The sequence below is a fragment of the Brachypodium distachyon genome, chromosome 1 (assembly GCF_000005505.3).
Source record: "Brachypodium distachyon strain Bd21 chromosome 1, Brachypodium_distachyon_v3.0, whole genome shotgun sequence".
In the NCBI taxonomy this organism is placed as follows: domain Eukaryota; kingdom Viridiplantae; phylum Streptophyta; class Magnoliopsida; order Poales; family Poaceae; genus Brachypodium; species Brachypodium distachyon.
In genome coordinates, this window is record NC_016131.3 from 70,306,516 (window position 1) to 70,325,978 (window position 19,463).

General features: G+C 62.5%; 1 protein-coding gene across 1 annotated transcript; it reads right to left on the minus strand.

Moving 5' to 3' along the window:
- Positions 1-12,523: 12,523 nt before the first annotated feature.
- LOC104582412 (predicted GPI-anchored protein 58) lies at positions 12,524-18,879 on the minus strand. Its single transcript, XM_010231936.1, has 5 exons — positions 18,561-18,879; positions 18,391-18,483; positions 18,031-18,312; positions 17,306-17,523; positions 12,524-12,586 (listed from the first exon to the last, which is right to left on the minus strand). The coding sequence occupies exons 1-5, from the start codon at positions 18,877-18,879 to the stop codon at positions 12,524-12,526; spliced, it is 975 nt and encodes a 324-aa protein (XP_010230238.1).
- Positions 18,880-19,463: the final 584 nt, after the last annotated feature.

Below are 19,463 nucleotides of genomic sequence, written 5' to 3' on the forward strand. Positions count from 1 at the left end.
CTTGAGTACCTGGGTCCAGATATCCGGCCAGGGGCAAACGCAGCCCAACAGGCAACAGTTCAGCCCGAGCACCATTTGGACTCTCTTTGTCCTTTCCAATTTCACCGGCTAAATTTAGCCTCAGTCCAGTTCGGTTTGGTCAAAAGCACGAGCAGATTCATTTTTTGTCAGCTCAAATCTTGAGTATGAGAGCTCGGTTCATGGACGCTGGTGTCCATCCTGGCCGTTGGGTCTGGAAATCTGTGCATATGGATGTGTGCTATTAGCTGGATTAGAAAAAAATTGCTTCTAGCAAAGCAACAATAACGAATGAATTTCGTAGAAAACTCAAAGGATTCAGGATTCCTTAGAAAAATTCATTGTAGATGCATTCGTTTCATAGGAAACAAGCAAATTGATTCCTTAGGAATCTCATGGAATTCCTTTGTATTTAGAGGAAAATGAACATTAGGTCAAACCTTTTCTTTCCATAGGAATGAAGTTGATCAATTTCTTAGGATGACAAGTGCCACCCTACAACATAAGTTTTGCTAATTCCCTGTGTATTGATTACCTTTGAACCGAATGAGAACTCTAGATAGCATCGGGCAGTTCTACCGAAGGAAGCACCTGCATAGTATCCAACAATTTCTCGCTGAGTATTCCACACCTACGAGAACATTTCTCGTCCAGTCACCTAAAAATAAAATCATTGCACACTGTTTTTTGCCGGTTGTGATGAAACTAGCTAGAGTAGTCAGCTCAAGGGAGTTATGTGTGATGTTGATGCCACTTGTACCAGGAAACATACAGGGGGGATATTCTTCTCGGCAGCTTGCGCGAAGCGTGTGTTGGTAGTCAGGCCAGCCGATGGTGCTTCGTGTGTGTTCATGTTCCATGATGACGTCTGTAATGTTTTCGTTGATTAACACAATGTCGCACCAGTGACATCCGCGGTACCACCGCTGCACGACGTGTGGGTCGCATCGCTGAGTTTCCGGGAGGATCTCACCCCGGACGGCAACTTGCAGGCTGCCCGGCAAGCTACCAGCCCGGAAGGGCTAGCGGGGTTTCGGGGAATATTCCCGTCTGGGCACCTCCCGGGAAGTCAGCTGCCGGGAGGAGGAGTTCCCGGGCGTAGGTTCCCGCCGTGAGGGCGGGGCCGAGCGAGCAGAGCAGCGACGCCAAGTGGGTGCGTGCCAGGCGCCCGGTGTGCAGTTTCACCAGGGCAAGGAGTGAAGCGCACGGCGCATTTAGTGAGCCGACAGGAGGGGTGTTATCCGTTTAGTCAGGCGAATAGTGTCTGTCCAGTCCTATTTGTTAGGCTCTAGACCCCTAGCGGCGGGTTTGACGCTCATGCATGCATGCCGGCGCATTGAGGAGGAGTTGCCCTAGCTCCTTGCTCGCCACTTGTAAATCATGCACCGTGGCACCTGTGGTATCCCCTTGGCTATAAAAAAAGGACCCCCGCCAACGGTCAAAGGTTTCAGTCTTTGGTTGGTTTTTTTCACTAGGGTTCCGTTCGTTCGTTGGTTTGTTTACAGAGCCAACTCATAGTGCAACACTGGCAGCAGCCCGAAGTAGCAAAGGACACTTAGCCAAAAAGAGACCACCTGGGGGCTTCCCCCGGCAACCTGTAAACAGCTGGTTTCATAGTAATTCAAGCTCAGACAAGCAGGACGTAGGGTTTTACACCGCAAGGTGGCCCGAACCTGGGTAAAAAGTGTGTGCATGTGTCCTTGATAGCGTTCTTTGTGCATTCCTACGCTTCGCATTGGTCCCGCCGGCGATCGCCGGAGCGATCCCCGCAACCCACTGCGGAACCTAAAAGGGGGTGCCCGCGCATCCCCGGTGTCGGAGCCCCGTGCGACGACATCTGGCGCGCCAGGTAGGGGGTGCGTGAGGAGAGCTCGCCGGTGACCACCGGCGGCAGCGTCTACACCAACATCGGCCTCGTCCTCCTCGACGATAGAGCCGGCCACCATGCCTCCCAAGCGGGCTGGTGACCCTCGGATCGACCGGCATGAAGCCCCAGCAGCACACACGCGGTCGCATGACACGCTGCCCATGTCGCGGGTTCAGGAGAATCATGAACCCTCACGACCGCAGCAATCGCAGCCGCCGCCCCCACCTCCTCGTCCGTCTGCGGATAACTGACTGAGGGGGCCGGCGGCCCCCAGTGCCGGGTCCAGCCGCGCGAGCAAGCATGGCACCGCCCATGCCGGCCAGCGAGTCGATTTGCGGGCCGAAGGCGCGCAGCATCAGCTACGCCATGAGCATACTGCGTCGCGAGCGACACCGGCAGGGTCGCACCCCGCGCAGCCGGGTGCGTCTGGGGATAGAGCGGAGGGCAGCCGCTCAGGAAACCGGCTGCCTCCCGCGCGAACCCCAGTGGTGGCCCTCATCACCGCGCGGGTCATGGTGCGGTACGAACCGCAGCAGGGCACGCCGGCGCACGAGGCATGGAGCGAGGAGTTGGACGCGCTCCTCGCGCTCGCCGCCCAACAGCCGCAGGGCGAGGGCATCCCGGCAGGCTTTGGCCGCGGGCAGAACCCGGAGCGCAGAGACGCGCCTCGTGACAAGGGGAAACCCTCCCCTGCATGGAGGCCAGGGAGACGGGGACCCGGAGGGATCCTCGGACTCGTCACCCACCGTCGCGCGAGGCGACGCGCGTGGCATTTTGAATGCCCACCAGCAAGAGGATCTGCGTTAGCGCCTGGAGCGCCGACGACGGCGCGAGGTAGAGCGCCAACGCCCGCAGGAGCACCTATGGGCCCCGAGGACGGCTGCACCGCGTTCACGCGCGAGCTGCGGCGGGTGACATGGCCCTGCAAGTTCCGAGCGCCCGCGCTCGGTACGCACGACGGGACCGTGAATCCCAAGGATTTCCTCCTGACCTACACGTTGGGCATGCATGCCATCGGCGCCGCCGACAAGGTCAGAACCAACTGGTTCCCGATGGTCCTGAAAGGATCAGCGAGAACCTGGCTGCTCAACCTGCCCGCTGGGTCGATCGCCACTTGGGCGGACCTGCGCGAGCAGTTTGTGAGCGCGTTCCAGGGCGGTTACAAGCGCCCGGGAACCATGGCGGAGCTGCACACTGTCGTGTAGAAGCCGGGAGAGACGCTGCGAAGGTTCGTCAACCGCTTCTCCAGTCTCTCCTACTCCATCCCGGAGGTGGAGGCTGCCGCCATTGTCAACACCTTCGCCATCAACGTCCGCGACCCCAAGATGCGTGAGAAGCTGAGCACGCATCGGATCCTGACGACACAGGACCTGTACGCCCTGGCGCACGCGCCATGGCCGAGGAAGGGCACCTAGCGCCCGAACTCGCAGCTAAGGCTGCCGCGAGCCTAGGAGAGGGTTCGCAGAAGAAGGGTTCCCGCAAGTGCAGCGGGAAGCAAGTCCTCGCTACGGAGTCGGGGGCTGCGGCGGCGAGGCCTGCCAAGAAGGCCTCGCCTGGTGGCGGGTCTGGCGGCAAGCAGGGCGACACACCCCGTTGCCCCATCCACGCCAAGTCCACCCACGACGCGCAGGACTGCCGCATCCTGCAGGGGATCACGCAGCGGCGCGAGTAGCGCCACGAGGAGCGCCGAGCAGCCGGTGCCTGCTTCAACTGCGGTGACATCGGGCATCTCTCCGGAGATTGCCCAAACGATCCCAGAGCGGGGTCGAGGCCTGCCGGCGGTGATGCCGGCAGGGAGGAACCCTAGGGAGGACGCGGGCAGGGAGCGCCCTCCCCGGGGACGAGACCGGGCTCGTGCTGAGGAGCAGCGCGAGTCTGACTGCACTGGCGGCGACGAGTCGGGCTTTCAGGAGCCCCGCGGCGTCGCCTGCATCCATGGTGGAGCATACGCTCTCCCATCTCATGCCGCGGTGAAGCGCCTCACCCGCGACGTGTGCGCGCTTTTGCCGGACACGCAGCCGCAGCAGTCGCTGAGGTGGTCGCATGTGCCGATCACCCAGCACCGACGATCACCCAGCGCGGCAGCTGGGTTCCGGGGTCATACCCTTCGTGGTCTCACCAATCATCAGCAACATGACGGTGACCAAGGTGCTGGTGGACAACGGAGCGGGGCTCAACCTCCTGTCCGCCAGGTTGGTGGAGAAGCTCCAGTTGCCGGTGGAACAGCTGAAGCCCACCGAGCTGTTCCGGGGAGTAAACCCCGGGATCGTGCGCCCCTTGGGGCGCATCACGCTGCCAGTGACCTTCGGGTCTCGGGAAGCGTTCAGGACCGAGCACATCATGTTCGACGTGGCGCACACCCCGCTGCCCTACAACGAGATCCTTGGTCGGCCGGCGCTGATCAAGTTTATGGCGGCGACGCATTCCGCCTACGGCGTGATGAAGATGTTGTCCGTGTACGGAGTCCTCTCCATCAGGTGCGACCTCAAGGATGCGGCCTGGTGCGTTGGTGAGGTCGTCAGGGCCGCTGCCGCAGCCGATGCCGGTGACGAGGACATTGCCGGAGACGAAGGCTCGCCGGGCGACGGCCCGGCAGCGAAGAAGGCCCGCGCTGCCCACAAGAGCTTGCCGGGGGAAGCGCAGGCTCGAGCTCGTGCCCCGGCAAGGGCCAGAAGTTCCGGGAGGAGGCCACCAAGGTGAAGAAGCTGCCCCTCCAAGCCGGCAACAATGAACGCACCGTCATTGTCGGTGCGAACCTTATTGCCGAATAGGAAAGCGCCCTCATCTCTTTCCTCCGGGAGAATGCCGACGTGTTCGCTTGGAAGCCGTCGGACCTTCCCTGAGTTCCTAGGGAGGTGATTGAGCATCATCGACTCGCGGTGCGCTCGGACACCCGCCTCGTCAAGCAGAAGATTCGACGGCAAGCGCAAGAGCGCAAAGATTTCATCAAGTAAGAGGTGGACAAGCTCAAGGCTGCCGAGGCTATCAGGGAAGTTCTGTACCCCACTTGTTTAGCTAACCCTATAGTAGTGCCCAAGGCGGGGAATAAGCTTCGCATGTGTGTAGATTTTACTGATCTAAACCGTGCATGTCCCAAGGATCCTTTCCCTGTACCCCGTATCGATCAAATAGTTGATTCCACCGCTGGCTGTGACTTGCTGAGCTTCCTAGATGCTTTTTCCGGCTACCATCAAATTAAGATGGTGGTCGAAGACGAGGAGAAAACGGCGTTCATCACACCGGTTGGCTGCTACTGTTACACGTGCATGCCTTTCGGGTTGAAGAACGCGGGCTCAACATGCCAGCGCGCGTTGCGCGAATGTTTGGGACCCCAGTTAGGCCGGAACGTGGAGGCCTACATGGACGACATCGTCATCAAATCGAAGCGCGGGGACTCGCTGATTGATGACCTGCGGGAAACGTTTGATAACCTCCGCAGAATCAAACTCAAGCTGAACCCTAAGAAGTGCACCTTTGGTGTAGACTCGGGCCAGCTTCTGGGTTTCTTGGTTTCGCACAGGGGGATACAAGCCAACCCACAGAAGGTAGAAGCTATCGAGAAGATGGAGGCTCCCGCAAGGTGAAGGATGTCCAGCGCCTCAACGGTTGCGTTGCCGCGCTGGGCCGCTTCATCTCAAGGCTGGGCGAACGCGCTCTAACTTTCTTCGAGGTGATGAAGAAGAAGGGCCCAATAGAATGGACCCCTGAGGCCGAGGCGGCATTCCAGGATCTGAAACAGTACCTGAAGTCACCGCCCGTCCTCGTTGCCCCAAAGCTAGGCGAGCCGCTGCTACTCTACCTAGCAGCGACTGTCCAGGTGGTCAGCTCGGTGCTGGTGGCTGAGAGGGAGGAAGACGTTCCGGGGACTGAGACTGCGGGGCAGGGGGTTGAACGGCCCCCCGCAACCGCCTCGGGCCCGGGGACCACCCCCGAGCCGGCAACTTCAGCACCGCGCAAGCGGCTCGTGCAGCACCCAGTGTACTTCGTCAGCACGGTGCTGCGCGACGCCCGTACGAGGTACCCGCAGGTGCAGAAGCTCCTTCTGGGGATTCTGCTCGCGTCCCGGAAGCTGCGCCACTACTTCCCGGCGCACCGCGTCACGGTGGTGTCGGGGTTCTGCCTCGAGCGAGCCCTCACCAACCGTGAAGCCACCGGAAGGGTGGCCGAGTGGAGGATGGAGCTGTCCGAGTTCGATCTGCACTTCACCAACTCCAAGAGCATCAAGAGTGCGGCCCTGGCGGACTTCGTCGCCGAGTGGACGTCGACGAGTGTAGAGGAGGAGGAGCCGGAGACCAGCCTGTCCGGCGGGCTGGACGAAGGCCACTGGATCCTCTACTTCGACGGCGCATTCAGTCTCCAGGGAGCTGGCGCCGTGGTCGTCATCGAGTCACCGATGGGGGACCAGCTGAGGTTCGCTGTCCAACTCGATTTCCCGAACTCCACCAACAACACGGTGGAGTACAAGGGTTTGCTCACCGGGTTGCGGGCAGCAATCGCCCTCGACATCAAGCGCCTGGTCGTCGCGGGAACTCCCAGCTCGTGATCAACCAGGTTAACAAGGACTACGACTGCCTGCAGATGGCACCGTACGTGGAGGAAGTCCGCAAGGTAGAACGCAAGTTCAAGGGTTTGCGATTCGAGCACGTCAAGCGGAAGGACAACTTCGCGGTTGACGAGCTGTCCAAGATGGCAGCAGAGCGCCGGAAGCCCCCGGCGGGGGTGTTCTGCCACAAGCATGCGGCTCCTTCAGTCGCCCCCAAGCCGGTTGCCGGGAAAGCCCCTCCGGCAACCGAAGGAAACCCCGCAACAGCAGGGGTCCATGTCGCTGACATAGCGGCATGCGTTGGCAGAGAGACCCCTCCCTGGGCGGTGGAAATCGTCCGCTACTTGAAGGGGGAGGCTCTCCGGAAAGACGACGTCGCCGCGGAGCGAGTGGCGCGGCAAGCCAAAATGTACACCGTGGTGGACGGGAACCTCTACCACAGGCGTGCAAATGGAGTCAAGCTCATCTGCGTGCCGCAAGACGAAGGACGCGCGCTGTTGGAGGAGATACATCGAGGCACATGCTCCCACCATGTGGCCTCCCGGGCGTTGGCCGACAAGGGGTTTGGGCACGGTTTTTACTGGCCCAAGGCCCTGGCCGATGTGGAGCAGCCGGTGAAGACATGCGAAGCGTGCCAGTTCCATTCGAAGAAGAGCAACCAGCCGGCGCAGGCCCTGCATGTCATCCCGTCCTCGTGGCCGTTCGCGGTCTGGGGGCTGGACATAATCGGCAAGCTGCCGAGAGCAGTTGGCAGCTACGAGTACTTGCTCGTAGCCATCGACAAGTTCTCCAAGTGGGTGGAAGTGGAACCAGTGCGAAAGGTGACCGCCCAGGCGGCCATCAAGTTCTTCAAGAACATTGTGTGCCGGTTTGGTGTGCCTAACGGCATCATCACCGACAACGGCACGCAATTCATGAGCGCGGTGTTCCAAGCCTACTGTGAGGGCATGGGCACCAAGATACACTTCGCGTCCGTTGCTCACCCAAGGAGTAACGGGCAGGCCGAGCGAGCTAACGCGGAAGTGCTGCGGGGGCTCAAGACGAGAACCTTTGACAAGCTCAAAGGCCACGGGAGAAACTGGGTCGAAAAACTCTAGCCTGTGCTGTGGTCAATCAGGACCACACCTAGTCGGGCAACAGGCGAAACCCCTTTCGCCCTTGTCTACGGGGCAGAAGCGGTGCTGCCCCTCAAGTTCAAGCACGGATCTCCCCGAGTACGCGCGTACGGCAACTCCAGCCAACACGAGCAAAGGGTTTATGATCTGAACTTCATCGAAGAGCTTCGATGCCGGGCTGCTGTGCGAGCCGCGCGCTACCAGCAAGGACTCTGTCGTTATCACGACAGACGGTTCCGCCCCCGGGGGCTTGAGAAGGGAGACCTTGTCCTGCGCCGGATACAAGGAACGAAGGCCGGGAACAAGTTGACTCTGAAATGGAAGGGGCCTTTCCGGGTAGTACAGGTGACCAGACCAGGGGCCGTTCGGCTGGAAACCGAAGATGGCTTGCCGGTGCAAAATAGCTGGAATATCACACTTGCGCAAGTTCTACCCGTGAAGCGGCGGAGCCCGGCCCTCAGGTGATGACGCTGATGCATACCTCTCGAGCTAGTGTAGCCGGACAACCCCCGTGTGTAAACCACTAGTTATTGTGGATAAAGATAAGTGCTTTTTCCTGAATTTTAAGATTGCCTCGTTTATTTGCATGTTCCTCCCTTTTCTGTCACCTGCTTTAGGTGCACAGAAGTGTCTTTCCATGCTCGGTTGTGAGCAGGGGGCTACCGGAGCCTCAAAAGCGTAAGACTCGTTGCCGGATCGCTCCGGCACGGAACATGCAGTTGCCGGGCTTCCCGCAACGTGCATCACGGGACGTGCAGTTGTCGGGCTCCCCGCAACGTGCACCACGCAGTCGCTGCGTCTGGGAAATAAAGTGCTCACATCCAAGTTTGGTATCGACCCTTCCGTGCTCGGGGGCTGGGAGGCAGGAGATTATCCATACTGCTATCTGTTTTCGTTAATTTCGAAAAAATTTGCAGCACCTCGGGTTCAGTAAGAATCTAACGTGCAGCGCAAAGGTGGAATCTTGCACACTGCAATGCTCGTGGACCGTCCACGGGCCGGGGTGCCTTGTGGTGTGGAGCGACCGCACCACGAGAGACTCGCCGCTCTCCGAGGCCCTGGACTCAGGAGGAAGCCGCCGCGTGTGCCACAGCAAGTTGGCGTGCGGGGGTGGCGAGACCGTACCGCGCTTCAAGGGGTGGGGTGCCACGGGTGCTGCGCTGATCCGTCGCGCGCGGTGGCAAACCCTCCCCCCGCTGTCGTCGCACGGTGCTCCGACACCGGCGGTGTGCGGTCACGGCCCCCTTTAGGTTCGGTAGGGGCATCGGGGCAGAGCCCCGACGATCGCCGGCACGGCCGATGAGGCCCGGCGGGGCCGGCGAAGCGAGGTGCTAGAAAGTGCGCGCTAATCCAAGAACAAACACACACACGTTTTTTACCCAAGTTCGGGCCACACGGAGGTGTAAAACCCTACGTCCTGCTTGTCTGGGTCTCACATCCCTGCCCCCATCGCCTTTGCCTCCATCTCCTTCCGCATCTCACATCCCTGCGCTCCTGCTAGCTTCCGCCCTCGCTTTCCATGGCGCCCCCCACCACCAGAAAAGGGCAGGAGGTCCAGGTCTCGAAGAGGGCTGCGACGAGCAAGACCGAGGCGGCAATCAAGGCGGCCGCCGCCAAGGACCAGAAGAGGCGAGAGATGCACGCCACAGTCGCCTTCTTCCACCCCAGCTATAACGGTGAGGCGCTGGGGAAGCTCCGGCATGCCGTCGCTTCCCGCTTCAATGAGCACGGGGAGACGCGGATCTTCCCGGCGGGCGCCGAACACCAGGACAACGACTTCCGGGTGTTCGCGTGCTTCCTCCTCTGCGGCATGGTGCCGCCCTTCTCTCTATTCCTCCACGCACTGATGGAGTCCTACCAGCTGCGGGTGGCGCAGCTCCACCCCACCTCGCTGTTCCTCCTCGCCACCTTCCAGTTCCTCTAGAGGCGTTCGTGGGGGTGATGCCGTCCGAGTGGAGGACCCCCAGGAGTTCATCCAGCCGCCGACGGAGCTGCCGCAACCCCAGAACGGCTGGCATGATAGGTACCACCGCGACGCCGACCTCCTCCCCATCATGGAGAAGATCAAGGTGCTGCGGCTAGCGGGGCTCACCGATGTGGACGTGGCACGCACCTTCGTCCATCGGCGGATAACCCCGCTGCAGCTACGCTCCCGGCCCGCGTGGATGTACACGGGTCCCGGGGACAGGACACGCCTCCAGGAGGACGGCGTGGATTTGGCGACTCTCATGACATGGGTGAGGGGGATCTTCGGCGAGATCTTCCAATCAACGGAGTTCCCGCCGGGGGTTTCCTCTCTTCACGCCGGCGTCAAGGCGCTCGGCGACATCGTCGGCGCCTTCCCGCCCTGTAACGAGTGGGGGTTGATGGACAACACCCCCACCCAGGTCCCGCACGCTCCCCCGCAAGCATCCCGCGAGAAGCTGGTGCTCGAGGAGAGCGGGGGTGGATCCGAGCCCAGCTGGCCCTCCCTCCAGTCGCTGGAAGACCAGGCGGGCCAGGCGGCTGCGTCCCCGGAGGTCGTCGCCATGGATGACGACGACGAAAGCAGCGACAGCACGCCCTTGATCGTGAGGAGATCGAGGACATTCGCGGCGGCCGCAGCCATCTCCTCAACGGCGACGTCCGCCCTGGCAGCGGCCACCAACCATGCGGCGGCGGCCGCTTCAGGGGCGCCCGTTGGCACCTCGACGGCATCCGCGGCAACAGGGGCCGCGGGTGTCTCGGCGGCGGCCTTCGCCTCAACGACAGCCGCCAGCACCGTGGCGACAGCCGGTCCCGGGGCGCCTGCCTGTACTCCGTCAGCGCCGGCGCCTGCAGGGGTCGCCGGTGCCCCGGCAACGGCCTTCGCCCCGGTAGCGGGGGCCTCCACGAGTTCTGCTTCCGGCGTCTTGGCGGCCTCGCCGTCGACACCCGGAGCTCTCGGGTTCACGACGACTCCGCGGGCGCCCACGGCACCACCTGCTCGGGGGGTCTTCCGGGGCTTCGCGCTCCGGCATAACCCCCCGAAATCCTCCTCGCCGGCGGGTACCAGCAAGAGGGCGAGAAGCAATTCCCCGCCCAGTACACCAAGCAAGAAGGCGCGCACCGATGCCAGCGGTGCCGCCGACTCCACCGCTGCAGGGGTCGGCAGCGACACGAGCGCGCCCCTTGGCGACCCAGGCCCCACGGAGGAAGGGCCGGTAGCCGGATGTCCTCGTCGCTCCTCTGCAAATGCAATTCCTGTTAGCCAAACTCATGAACATACCTTTTCTCTGCAGTGAGCGGCAGCTCGCCCGCGGCAAGCCTCTTGGACGCTCCCGCAGGCGCAGGCGAGGCAGGGGAGGTTCCCCCGGCAAGCCCGGCAGCCGCGCAAGGTAACCACGCTGGTCACCCTTGCATGTCTTCAATAGCGCCACCCCTCGCTGGTCCTCATGCTTTTCGTCATTGCAGACACAAGTGCGCCCATGTCCGGAACGGGCGATGCCGCGGTCGATCTTGACCCGGTCGTCGAGACTGTGGGGGCGGAGGTGGAGCCGGAACCGGCTCTCACGTCCAGTCCCACTGCGGCGGACACAGCGGCAGCGGTGGACATCGCCGCCGTCGTGACTGCATCCGGCAACACGCCCGTAGCTGCAGGCACGGCCGATGCGGGCTCTCTCGTCGCCCAGCAGGGGACAGCCCCCGCCGGGAGCAGGGAAGCTCCTCCAACCCCGGGTCCCTAGGCGCAGGCGCAGGGGAAGTTGCTGGGGAAGGACAGCAAGACCCCCGGGAGCAGGCTGCCGACCCCACGCACAGCCTCGCATCGGCAGCAGGGGCTTCACCGTCCTCGGCAGCTCTCCCCGGTACTGACCTCGGCACCCTCGCCGGGGTCGCTTGGAACCCCCTTACCTGGGATCCGAGCATCTTCGAGCGGGGGCACCGGTTCCTGGACGCCGTTAGGGACCAGCAATTGGCCTTCGTCAGCTCCTTCAACGAGGTGAGGGAGCACCACACCGCTGCCAAAAATCAACTCGGCGAGGTGCGGGAGGCCGTGGAGAGAGAACGGTGCGAACTGTCCCGGCTGCGCGAGGAAACGCGCCTCGCGGAAGAGGAGGCGCGGCTGGCCTGGCAAGCCCTGGAGGACGCCCGGGAGCCGGTGGTCCCGGAGACCGAGCTCCATCGACAACTGGAGGCCCAGCGCGTGGAGCTTAAAGGGAAGCTCGACTCGATGTCAGTCACCCTTGAGGCGACCAGGAAGGAACACGCCGAGGTGGTCACGGCGGCCCAGGCCCGGCTGGATGAAAAGAGTGTCCTGATCGCCAACTACTGCGGCGAAATCCAAGGCCTCCGCGTCATGCTGAAGGTGCAGGTCAAGGCCACCGAGGACGCGGCGAGAGCGGCGGCTCGGCACGAGGCCGAGCTCAACTCCGCCAAGGACAGGGCGGCTAGGCTTGAGACTGAGCTGGCCGTCGTCCGGGAGGAGCTCACCAAGGCCGGCGAGGACAATGCGGCCAAGACCGCAGAGCTCGAGAAACTGGCGGGCCACCTCAGCAAGGCTAAGAAGGCCGCGCACGACGCTCGACTCCATCACGGCACGCTGATCGGGCAGCGGCAGATCGAGACGGAGAAGCTGCTGAAGATCGCCCAGTCGCTGCGCGACCTGCTGCCCAAGTACGAGCTGCGGGCGGCGGAGGTGGACGGGACGGATGTCACGATGCTGATCCCCTTCTTCTCCGACTTAGTGGGGAAGGTTGGGGCGCTCGACGTCCGGATCGCCAAGTACGGCGCCAACGAAGTCGCCAACTGCGCTTGGGAGGTTGCCAGGACAATCCTCCCGCGGATTCATCTCCGGGACCCGGAGTTTCCCGTCGAGTCCCTGCTGGACGCTTGGTCCGACAGCAAGGACGAGTCCACGCACACCCAAGCAGTGCGCGAGTTCATTGACAAGGTCGTCGAGCGAATGCAGATGAAGCCGAAGCCTGATCTCCCAGCCGACCCCCGGACCGAAGACGGCGACAACTAGTTGCCGCAGCCCCCAGCCGAGCTCGTTGCTCCCAATGTATCTCCTTTTGTTCGCTTTACCTGCACCGTTTGAACAATCATCTTTTGATTAGTCCATGTAATCGTTCAGTACTCAGTCAATCAAGCCTTTTAATTTGGTCAATTTTTGTTCCTTGTTCCCGGGGCTGCCTCGCGGGGCAGTTCCCTTAGCCTTTGCCTCTCGTGCCTTGTGTTGCCGGGGACTCGCACGTCCCACCCTTGACCAGACCAGGGACCCGGGACAGACCCGCAGTGCCGACCTGGGCTCAAGCGGTAGTCGGCGAGCCACTGCACTTGCGGGGTAACTACTCCAAGCCATGCCCTCCCGGGACGGACCCGGAAGCCACACGGGGAGCGCACTCCCCCCGCAAGCGTCCTCCTCACACCCCGGCCACGCGCGGGTTCCGAGGCCACACTTGGCGAAGCAGCGTCTAATTCTTAGTCAATTAAGTTTTATGACATGTTCGTTGTTCCCGGTGTTGTCTAGTGGGGTGGCCCTTTTAGCCTTTGCGTGTTTCGCCTTGTGTTGCGGGGGACTCGCGCACGCCTCACCCTTGACCAGACCAGGGACCCGGGACGGACCCGCGGTGCCGACCTGGGGCCAAGTGGTAGCGGGGAGTCACTCTACTTGCGGGGTAACTACTCCAAGCCGTGGCCCTCCGGGACGGACCCGCGAAGCCACACGGGGAGCGCACTCCCCCCGCAAGCATCCCTTTAACACTCTGGCTACGTGCGGGATCTGGGGCCACACCCAACGAGACGGTGCTCAATTTCGTTCAGTTTTTAGCGAATTCAGCATTCATGTTCAGACACTTAGCTTTTCCGCTCAGTCCAATGCCTCGTGACGCTCGACGGTAAAGTGCAGCTGGGGCACTGCCTTGGTAGGAGCCCACCTTGGGTACCTGTTCAAGGGAAACGGTTCCTGAGGGATGCGGCAGGAGCACGGAGGCAGGATCACCGCCAGCGGCAACCGCCGCCGACGATGCTACCACCACGCTCACGCGGCAACCCTCGCCTTCAGGGATGAACCCTGGCTTAGGAGGACTCCACCCCGGGAGCAGCCGCAAGACGGCTATAACGTCCTCGCCGCCAGCTGCGCCCCACCCCGAATGGCGGGCACGGGTGGTGAGGAAGTTATAGCCTCCCGGCGACAGCTCCCGCAACCGGGGAGACCTGGTTTTTCTGGGGAGCTCGTCCCAAGGGATGTGACAGCCCTTGTTGCCCGGGAGCAAAACTGCTCGAGGGCCGTGGCAGGGACGCGGTGATGGGCCGGAACGGGCGGCGAGCGCCGGTACCGGCGACATCACAGCGTCCTCGCAACGACCCGCGCCCGAAAAAGGGCTCTCTCAAGGGGAAAGCGGCTGGGTCTCTATGATAGTGCACCCATCGGCACAAGGCACGGAGGGCATGCACTACCATAGAGTCTCCGCAGCAGCCCCTGCTCCTTGAAACGCGGTACAATCTCCGCCGTCATGCACACCAGGCAACTGTGGCACACGTGGCGGCGCCCTCCCGAGTCAGAAGCCTCGGAGTGCGGTGAGCCTCTTGTGCTGCGGTCATCCCGCACCACAAGGCACCGGTGGATGGTGCGACCCGTGGGCAGCCCACGGGCACCACAGTGCACAAGACTCCATCTTTCCTGCAGGTTAGATTCTTACCAGGCTAGAGGTGCTGCAAAAAATTTCAAAATTGACGAAAATATACAAAGCAACACAAAGAAAACTCCTCCTGCCTCCCAGCCCCCGGGCACAAAGGGGCCGATACCAGACTTGGATGTGAGCATTTTCTTTCCCAGGCGCAATGACTACGTGGTGCACGTTGCGGGGAGCCCGGCAACTGCACGTCCACAAGGGGGTTGCCCGGCAACTGCAATAACTAGTGGATTACACACGGGGGTTGCCCGGCTACACTAGTTCGAGAGGTATGCATCGGCGGCATCACCTGGGGGTCGGGCTCCGCCGCTTCACGGGTAGAACTTGCGCAAGTGCTCAATATTCCAACTATTGGGCACCGGCAAGCCGTCTTCGGTTTCCAGGCGGACAGCCCCCGGCCTGGTCACCTGCACTACCCGGAAGGGGCCCTCCCATTTCGGAGTCAACTTGTTCCCGGCCTTCGTTCCTTGTATCCGACCCAGGACAAGGTCTCCGTTCTCGAGCCCCCGGGGACGGACTCGCCTGTCGTGATAACGACGGAGTCCCTGCTGGTAGCGCGCGGCTCGCATAGCAGCCCGGCATCGAAGCTCTTTGATGAAGTTTAGATCGTCGACCCTTTGCTCGTGTTGGCTGCTGTCGCCGTACGCGCGTACTCGGGGAGATCCGTGCTTGAGCTCGAGGGGCAGCACCGCTTCTGCCCCGTAGACAAGGGCGAAAGGAGTTTCGCCCGTTGCCTGACTAGGTGTGGTCCGGATGGACCACAAGACGGGCTGGAGTTCTTCGACCCAGTGTTTCCCGTGGCCTGTGAGCTTGTCAAAGGTTCTCGTCTTGAGCCCCCGCAGCACCTCTGCGTTGGCTCGCTCCGCCTGTCCGTTACTCCTCGGGTGAGCAACGGACGCGAAGCGCAGCTTAGTGCCCATGTCCTCGCAATAGGCTTGAAACGCCGCGCTCGTGAACTGTGTGCCGTTGTCGGTGATGATGCTGTTAGGCACACCACACCGGCACACAATGCCTCTGAAGAACTTGATGGCCGCCTGGGCGGTCACCTTCCGCACTGGTTCCACCTCCACCCACTTGGAGAACTTGTCGATGGCCACGAACAAATACTCGTAACCGCCGACCGCCCTTGGTAGCCTGCCGACGATGTCGAGCCCCCAGACCGCGAACGGCCATGAGGACGGGATGACATGCAGGGCCTGCGCCGGTTGGTTGCTCTTCTTTGAGTGGAACTGGCACACCTCGCACGTCTTCACAAGTCGCTCCGCATCGGCCAGTAAAAACCGTGCCGAAACGCCTTACCGGCTAAAGCCCGGGAGGCCACATGGTGTGAACATGTGCCTCGATGTATGTCTTCCAAAGTGCGAACCCTTCTTCCTGCGGCACGCAGATGAGCTTGACACCGTTCGCACGCCTGTGGTAGAGGTTCCCATCTACCATAGTGTACATCTTGGCTTGCCGCGCTACACGCTCCGCGGCAACGTCATCTTCCGGGAGAGCCTCCCCTTTCAAGTAGCGGGCGATTTCTTCCGCCCAGGGGGGAATCTACCTGCCAACGCATGCCGCCATATCAGCGGCATAAACCCCCGCTGCTGCAGGGGCTCCTTCGTTGCCGGAGGGGTGTCCCCGGCAGCCGGCTGGGGGGCGACTGAAGGAGCCACTTGCTTCTGACAGAACACCCCTGCCGAAGGCTTCTGGTGCTCTGCTGCCATCTTGGCCAGCTCGTCAGCAGCGAAGTTATCCTTCCGCTTGACGTGCTCGAAGCGCAAACCTTTGAAGTTTCGTTCTAGCTTGCGGACCTCCTCCACGTACGGTGCCATTTGAGGGCAGTCGTAGTCCTTGTTCACCTGGTTGATCACGAGCTGGGAATCGCCGCAAACAACCAGGCGCTTAATGTCGAGGGCGACCGTCGCCCGCAACCCGGCAAGCAGGCCCTCGTACTCCGCCGTGTTGTTGGTGGAGTTAGCGAAGTCGAGTTGAACGATGAACCTCAACTGGTCCTCTGTTGGTGACTCGATGACGACCCCAGCGCCTGCTCCCTGAAGACTGAACGCACCGTCGAAGTAGAGGACCCAGTGGTCCTCGTCCAGCTTGCCGGGCAGGCTGGTCTCCCGTTCACTTTCTTCTACGCCCGTGGACGTCCATTCCGCGATGAAGTCCGCCAGGGCCGTGCTCTTAATGCTTTTGGAGTTGGCGAAGTGGAGGTCGAACTACGACAACTCCATCCTCCATTCGGCCACCCTCCCGGTGGCTTCAGGGTTGGTGAGGGCCCACTCAAGGCAGAACCCGGACACCACCGTGGCGCGGTGCGCCTGGAAGTAGTGGCGCAGCTTGCGGGATGCAAGGAGAATCCCCAGAAGGAGCTTCTGTACTTGCGGGTACCTTCTCCGCGCGTCGCGCAGACCGTACTAACGAAGTACACCGGGCGCTGCATCAACCGCTTCCGCGGTGCCGAGGTTGCCGACTCGGGGGTGGTCCACGGGTCTGAGGCGGTTACCGGGGGCCGCTCAGCCCCCGTCCCCGGGACGTCTTCCTCCCTCTCAGCAACCAGCACCGAGCTGACCACTTGGTCAGTCGCCGCTAGGTACAGTAGCAGCGGCTCGCCCAGCTTGGGGGTGATGAGGATGGGCGGCGACCTCAGGTATTGCTTCAGTTCCTGGAACGCCGCCTCGGCCTCGGGAGTCCAGTCGACTGGACCCTTCTTCTTCATTACCCTGAAGAAAGGCAGGGCACGCTCGCCCAGCCTGGAGATGAAACGCCCCAGCGCGGCCACACAGCCGTTGAGGCGCTGGACATCTTTCACCTTGCGAGGGGCCTCCATCTTCTCGATGGCTTCTATCTTGGTTGGGTTGGCCTGTATCCCCCTGTGTGAAACCAAGAAACCCAGAAGCTGCCCGAAGTTGACACCGAAGGTGCACTTATCGGGGTTCAGCTTGAGCTTTTTGGCCATGCGGAGGTGGCTCTCCTGCGTCGCGAGCTCCGCGGTCTTGACCGCGTTGTCCTTGCCGGCTTTGGCGAGCTCCTCCCGGACAGTGGCCAGCTCGGTCTCGAGCCGGGCCGCTCTGTCCTTGACGGTGCTGAGTTGGATCTCGTGCCGGACCGCCGCGCTTACCGTGCTTTCGGTGGCCTTGACCTGCACCTCTAGCTTGACGCGCAGGCCTTGGTTCTCCCCGAGGTAGTTGGCGATCAGATCGCTCTTCTCATCGATACGGGCCTGGGCGGCAGCGATCACCTCGGCGTGCTCCTTCTTGGTTGCCGCTTGAGCCGCCACCATCGAGTCCAAAGCCCCCTGGAGCTCGGCGCGCTGAGCCTCCAGCCGCCGGTAGAGCTCTGCTTCCGGGACGACCGGTATGTCGACATCTTCCAAGGCTTCCCGGGCGAGGCGCGCCTCCTCTCTGGCGAGGCGCGTCTCCTCCCGCAACCGGAAGAGCTCTTGCCGCTCCTTCTCCACGGCTTCCCGCAGCTCGCCAAGCTGGCTCTTAGCAATTGCATGATGCTCCCTCACCTCGTTGAAGGAGGTGATGAAGGCTAGTTGCTGGTCCTTGACGGCGTCCAGGAACTGGTGCTCTCGCTCGAAGATGCTCGGATCCCAGGTGATGGGATTCCAAGCCACCCTGGCCAGGGTGCCGAGGTCAGTGTTGAAGGAGGCGGCCGATGACGACGAAGCCCACGCTGCCACCGTAGAACTAGGCGGGCGGTTGCCCGCTTGTGCCGGAGCGTCCTGTCGCTCCTCCACGGCAACCTCCCCCTCACCCGTGCCCGGGGACTGCGGGGCTGGTGAGGTTGCCGCGCCCCCGGCAGGTGCCGCCCCCTGCTGGGCGGCAGAAGGATCCGCGCCAGCAGCGTCCATGGCCATTAGCGTGTCGCCGGGCGCCGTCCCGATGGCGGCGGCGGTCACCGCTGTCCCCTGCTGAGCGGCAGAAAGATCCGCGCCAACAGCGTCCGTGACCGCTGGCGCGTCGCCGGGCACCGTCCCGGTGGCGGCGGTGGTTACTGCTGCCGGCGCAGCAGGGCTTGGTGCGGGGGCCACTTCCGGCTCCTCCGACGCCCCTGTGACCTCGACGTCGGAGTCGAGGTCAACCACGATGGCACCCACCCCCGATGCGGGTTCACTTGGGCCTGCAGCAGCGAGAAGTGTGAAAAGTGGGAAGCTAAAGAAGTTGCTCGGAGGTGGGCAAGGGGGCTCAGGATGGTTACCTTGCAGGGCCGTTGGGCCTGCGGGGGGAGCCTCCACCTCCTCCTCCGTCCCGGCAGGGGTCTCCGGGTGGCTTACTGCGGGCGGGGTGTCGCCTACGGAAAGAGAAGGAACGGTTACGTGATTAACTGACAGTTGGAGATGCAGGACAGAAGGCAAGAAGGAGTTGTACCTGTTGCCGGCGCAACCTTCGTCGGGGCTGGGTCGCCAGTAGGAGTGATGGCGGCGCCGCTAGCCCCTGTGCCGGCCGGGTCAGCAGCGCTGCCGGCGTCCGCGCGCGCCTTCTTGCTCGGCGCGGCAGGCGGGGAGTCGTCCCTCCCCCTGTTGCTGGCGCTTGTCGACGAATCAGCCTTCGGAGGATTGCCCCGGAGCGCGAATCCCCAGAAGACCCCCCGAGCGGGCGGGGCCGTGGGTTCCCGTGGGGTTGCCACGTCCCGGGGCACCGCGGGCACCGACGACCGTTTGGGACGCGGCAGGCTGGCCCGCCTCATCGTCTGAAGACCGAAGGGAGGGCCCGCTTATCTCCGACTCGCCCCCGCTCTCCTCAAGCACCTGCTTCCCGCGATGTGCCGGTGGGGGAGCGCGCGGGGTCCGAGTGGGGGTGTCATCCATTAATCCCCACTCGTTGCAGGGCGGGAAGGAGGCGACGATGTCGTTGAGCCCCACAACGCCAGCGTGGAGGGAGACGACCCCCGGCGGGAACCCCGTAGCGGGAAAGTCTTCGCCGGAGATCCCCTTCACCCACACCTGGAGGGATTCCCGGTCCACGCCTTCGCAATGGAGGCGTGTCCTGTCCCCGGGCCCCGTGTACATCCACGCTGGATGGGAGCGCAGTTGGAGACGCGCCGGGTGATGAAGGTGCGCGCCACGTCAACATCGGTGAGCCCTGCCAACTGCAAAGCCTTGATCTGCTCCACGATGGGGAGGAGATCGGCGTCTCGGTGGTATCGGTCCCGCCAGCTACCGTGGGGTTGCGCCAGCTCGGTGGGCGAGAGGATGAACTCTTCGGGGTCTTCTACCCGGACCCATCAGTCGCCCCGCCATTCCTTCTCGATCTTCTTCTCCGACCAGACAA

Bases quoted from the DNA above. Each gene is read 5' to 3' on its own strand.
- LOC104582412 (XM_010231936.1), bottom strand. From the start codon at position 18,879: ATGAGGCGGGCCAGCCTGCCGCGTCCCAAACGGTCGTCGGTGCCCGCG. The intron at 18,484-18,560 runs GTACAACTCCTT...CTCTTTCCGTAG, and splicing joins GAAGGTTGCGCCGGCAACAG to GCGACACCCCGCCCGCAGTA. The intron at 12,587-17,305 runs GTAAGCGCGGCG...CAAACGGTGCAG, and splicing joins TCAAGGCCACCGAAAGCACG to GTAAAGCGAACAAAAGGAGA.